The 5,624-nt window shown below is 30.5% G+C and overlaps 1 protein-coding gene across 1 annotated transcript; it reads left to right on the top strand.

The window, feature by feature from the left end:
• The first annotated feature begins 996 nt into the window (after positions 1–996).
• On the top strand, positions 997–3,399 carry LOC111899863 (probable receptor-like protein kinase At1g49730). The gene is made up of 7 exons (XM_023895740.3): positions 997–1,280; positions 1,873–2,128; positions 2,219–2,271; positions 2,355–2,422; positions 2,521–2,610; positions 2,750–2,819; positions 2,903–3,399. Exons 1-7 carry the CDS (start codon positions 1,229–1,231, stop codon positions 3,217–3,219), a joined length of 906 nt encoding a protein of 301 aa, XP_023751508.1. The 5' UTR covers positions 997–1,228; the 3' UTR covers positions 3,220–3,399.
• Positions 3,400–5,624: the final 2,225 nt, after the last annotated feature.

Below are 5,624 nucleotides of genomic sequence, written 5' to 3'. Positions count from 1 at the left end.
AATTATAATGCTTATATGCTGTTTTTTTTTTGCTGAAAATATGAAATGTTGATATTTATGTGTTATTTTTGCTGAAATAATGTTTGTGATGTGCTGAATTGGCCAAATAATGATGCTTATATGTTGTTGTTTTTTTTTGCTGAAAATATGAAATAATGATATTTATATGCTTTTTTTTTTTTTTCTGAAATTGTCGAATAATTGTGTTTATTGGCAGTTGTTTGGCTGAAAGTGTGAAATCTCGAGTCATTATATGTTAATATTGTGTTGAAATGTGTAAAACATGAGATTTATTTTAATGTTGTATGATATAATTGTTATTAGAATTTTGGTGTTTAAAAACCATTTTATTTAAAATTCAGTTTATTTTAACAGCTTGCAGACGTTAAAAAACAAACAGTCTTTTTATTGCAGACTGCTGACGATTGATCCACATCTTCTGCTGCAGAGACTTGCAGATGTGGTCTGCAGACTGCATATATTGTAACTTCAAAAAAACAAACAACTACTTAGTTGTTATAATATATTTATACTTTAAGAGTATTGTTTATGATTTGTACTTGTTTTAGCCATATCTATCATCACTGCTCTATAACCGATGCTTATAAAGTGTTAGTAAACAAAATTAATGTCGATCGAGTTGCTATTAATAAATATAACTTGTTTATATGTTTTTATTTTAAGGGTTTGATTTTGGTCCATCTAATTTTAATTTTCCGTATTCCGCTCACAATGTAAAATCATAGATGGAAATGAGTGAAATTATCGATAATCTACCAAACCTGCAATTTTAATGTTTATTTTTAATATTTAATTAATTTTTTTATAGAAAGGAGTGAAATCATAGGTAAATCTAATCCCATGAAATTTTAATGATTATTTTTAATATTAGATTAACTTTTTATTAAAACTTAAAAAATTATTTAAAAAAGTGACTAAACTTATAATTTTCTCTGTTAATTATACCTTCCTTGTAACCTTGTCGAGTGGAAGGTGGGGAAAGATATTCCTAGGGGACACTTGATAGTACAAAACTAATTCTAGTTTTATCCATCATAATAACTACACTAACCAACTTATAGATTCTGTCTTTACTCAGAAGATTCTTCGAAATTACAGATCAGAAACACTTGTAACGATTTGATGCATATTTTAAAGAAAACAACAGCTCAAAAATTCGATTTCTGGAATACCAAATTCCAATTCTTCCGGTGTCAGTAGTTTCGAGATGAACGACGGTTTGTTCTTCAAGATAAAACTCCTTCTCCGATCTCGTACAGGTACTGCTCCTCTTTTATCGCACAATCTTACTCGTTTTTTGCGTGGAACGTGATCTTATTCGCTTAATTATTGCCCCACGAATCGTGGGCATATGATTTTGAAAAGAATTTATAGATAGAATCCCGATCTTATTTGCTGAATTATTGGCCTACGAATTGTGGGTATTTCTTAGAATCTTATGTTTTCCGTCAGATTTTGATAAGCAATTAGAGAGAAGAGTTATCTTATTTGCTGATATTATTAGTCTAAGAATTGTGGGTATTTCTTAGAATCTTATGGTTTTCATCATAATTTGAGAAGGAATTAGAGGATAACGATGGATCTGCGATGTGTTTCTTGCTGTTATAATTAAACTTCGTGAAAATTGGAATGGGTTTTCTGATCCTAAACTGCATCCGTGTTGTTATGATGTTTTGATTAATTCGTTGAATGATTTGGTACTGTTCGACATTTTGTGGCCAATCAATTCACGCTACTCATCGCAAATTCGTTAGGATTTCATGAAATTTCGATGAATGAGAAGCTCTATAATAGCATATGTCTAAAGAATCCTCCATTAATTCTTGATAAGCTTTAACTTCTCTTTTACAGTCCCAGTAATTTTCTTGAGGCGTTTCTCTTACAAGACCATAAAGCGAGCCACAAACGATTTCAGTAGAGTTATTACGACTTCTTCCAATGGGACTTCTTATAAAGCTCGATTTGAAGGTGATCATGCTGCTGTGGTGAAAGAAATACATCTGATTGATCAAGAAGATGATTTCTTCTATCGGGAGGTCCAACTTTTAGGACGTTTGAATCATCGTCATGTTGTTTCCCTTACTGGATTTTCTGTAGGCCAAAAGAAGTACCCAACTTTGTTTCTAATTCTTTATCAAATCAACCAGTTTGCTTTCGTTTCTTTAATTACAACATTCTACTTCTCTTCACGTTTCAGGTTTCTCATCTTTGAGAACGTAGAAAATGGAAGCCTTAAGGAACATTTGAATGGTAACTTTTGTTCTCTGTGTATTTATATATACACAGTGTTTATTAAAGTTATAGTTTTTTGTTTAATATTTGGTTAATTGTAGATCCATTGAGGACCCCTTTGAATTGGAGAATCAGACTAAAGATAGCTGTTGGTGTGGCTGCTGCATTGGTGAGTTTTAAATCTAACATCATAGTTCCTGGAATTGCAATTTCCGTATTGGACAAAGGGTATAAATGTCATTTACCTCTAAAATTACCATCGTGCAGGAATATCTACATTTCTTCTGTGACCCTCCGGTATACCATGTCTCTATCAGTTCAAACACAATCATGCTAGACGAGAATTTTGATGCAAAGGTAAAGATATTTAGGAGTTAATACTCATTTATCCAACTTTTTCTTTATTAAGTCATTCTTTTTTTTTTTTTTTTTTTTTTTTTTTTGCATTAAACTTTTCTTCTTCTAAATTGATGACAATTTCTTTTTGTTCTCAAAGCTATCGGATGTTGGACTCCTTGGTTCGGGTAGTGATCAGGTTATGGCATGGAGAACTTCAAGTTCTAATGGTAAATAAATTTCTTGTTTTCAAAATATATTTTTTTTAATTTTATAAATAAATAATGTCTCTAAAAATGATGGTTTGTTGTAGAAACAAACGGGCAGGTGTATGGAAACATAATGTATCAACTTGGGTTGTTGATACTTGAACTAATCACGGGTCAGTCATCAGAGAAAACGGGTCCTGATTTGATCCAATGGATCGAAGAATCTTGTTTTCCAACATCAATGGATAACATGATCGACCCTGATCTTGGTAATAATTACGATTCTAGAGAGCTTAAAGGACTGTTAGCAGTAGCAAGATTTTGCATAAAATCAGTGGATAAACCGAATGCATACAATTACACTCCACAGATATATAGGTATCTACAGAGGAAGGTGAGTATTCACACCGCTTGGGTTTGATTTGTTTTTGTCCTTTTTTTTTTTTGAGGGTCTTATCTTATGTATGTGAAGATAAATGAGACCGAGACCCGTAAAATAAAAATAAAAAATAGAGAAAAAACGTTATTTGTAAATTCATTGTATAAGAAAATAAGTGTACTTGAAAAGTGATGAATAAGAGCCCATATGTATTCTCCATCATGCTTTTCTCGTTGTTATTATTTTTAATGTTTAGGTGGTGATTGATCTTGTTTTTTTATTTTAAAGGGTTAACTGCAAAATAATAGTGGACTTTCATTTATTTGTTTATTGTAGCATTATATTTTATTTATTTCTAATACAACGTTGTATATCAAAATATTCACTTAAGTAGTTAATTATAGTAATGTTATTCATATATAAATCAATTTTCACTGTTATAATTAAATATATGTATTTCAAATTAGTAATTACTATGTGCTAATAAGAATCTTTCAAAGTATGCCCATAAAGATGTAGATTAAAAAAGTACTATTTAAACCTTAAAAGGTACAATGTTGTGATATAAAAAAAAGAAAAAGATAATATTAAGATAAACAAATAAATGGAAGTATATTAATATATTCTGACATATAGCTTTATTTTAAATTATGCTAAATAAATACAATGATTTTTAGTAACATAGAAAGTCAAACTTTTTCTTTGTCCATCGACAACCATTAAGAAATATAATAACATAGTTTAAATGTTTTAAAACCGGTTTTTAGTTGAATTGATTTAGTAACCGGTTCAACTTGGTTGATTTGGTTTCTAGAATTTTTCATGTTTTTTTTTCTAGATATATAAATGTGAAAAAGACCATAAAGTTTATCAAATACAAGATGTAAACGGTGATAAAAAAAAAAGTATAAATAGATGTGAAAAAGACCATTAAAGTTTGTTATGCAAATTTTCATATGTTTGATACCCATAAAGTTTACATGCAATGCTCTTTACTAGGCCACATTAGAACCTCAAAAATCAAAAAGTTCATAAGTTTGATACCCACAATTAAAACAAATATTGGCACTTAATGTAATTAAAATACAATTTATAAAAATGAGGACCATGGTAGATGTTTGACGCTTTTCCCGTCCTTCTTTTCTGTCACCCGTCGGCGCCCAACAACGTCTTGACCCCTATCCAATTTTTGGGCCAATTCTCCCTTCGTACTACCAATAAATGAGATTCTTGCCGAATCCGAGTTTGCTGCTCCAACCATTACCAAACTAATAACTTTTCGGGACATATCTTATACTCAATGGGGAATACCTTATATTCAGGGATCATTCATATTAGCATTGGAGAATGTTTTATACATGGTATCATCTAAAACAACAATTATTTTGTAAGAAAAAATAAATATCCTCTTATATTGGTATGTGGATACTATTAATTCTCTCTCTTGATTTCCTCTCTTTATCGTGACACTTGTCTTGATCTAATGAGTATAATAATAAGTAGGAAAAAATTGTAGCATGATATTTGATTTCTCATTTTGTAAAGCTTAATTGTAGTGCACAATTGTAAATCTAAGTTGCCTTTTATAAGCAAGAAATGAATTATTTTTCATCGGTATGATAACAATAGTTTTATTTTGTAGAGATAAGTCGAACTTTTTATTCAACAAAAAATAAAAAATGTAAATCATGTTTCTATGATTGTACCTTTTCAACAAATGTAGATTTATTCATCTATACAACAAATCTTGATTTATTCGTCTATACTACAAATATAACAATTTGAGTGCACCGCAACCACCACAATATTGTCTGAACTTGTAATAATAGGCAAGCATGTCCGATCTATGACAACATAACATTGCACCGACCCATGTTGTAATTGAAGAACATAGCAGAGAGAAATTAGGGAAGAAAATTCAATTTTGACTTCTTCATTCAATTGAATAACAACCACCAAAAGAACAATATATGTGTACAAAGAAAGCTAAGCTAACAAACTAGCTAACTGTTGAATTAAGTAAATTACAAAAATGTCTTGTCGTTGGTTTGAAAAAGATGATGAAGCTAAACCACCCCCCCCCCCCCTCAAGCTGAGGATATGGTTTGTAAACCAATATTGGAAAGTGATCCATGATGATTAGAGCAATGTAAGGGTTTACTAAGAGCATTAACAAGTCGTTTCTTGGTTGGTAGATGTAATAGGGAAATTAATCCACTTTGAAGCTTCTCTCTAACAAAATGACAATCAAGTTTTATGTGTTTGGTATGCTCATGAAAAACTAGATTCTTGGAAATGTATATTGTTGCTTGATTATCATATTTCAGAGGCATAAGAGTAACATCGTGAACTTCAAACTCATAAAGTAATCGACTTAACCATGATAATTATGCACACACTTAATGCATTAATTTGTGTTTAGCCTCGACTAATGAAAGAGAAACAAT

This window comes from Lactuca sativa, chromosome 4 (assembly GCF_002870075.4).
Source record: "Lactuca sativa cultivar Salinas chromosome 4, Lsat_Salinas_v11, whole genome shotgun sequence".
NCBI classification, from domain to species: Eukaryota; Viridiplantae; Streptophyta; class Magnoliopsida; order Asterales; family Asteraceae; genus Lactuca; species Lactuca sativa.
Note: the sequence above shows the minus strand (reverse complement) of the source record. Positions and strands in the feature narration are given on the sequence as shown.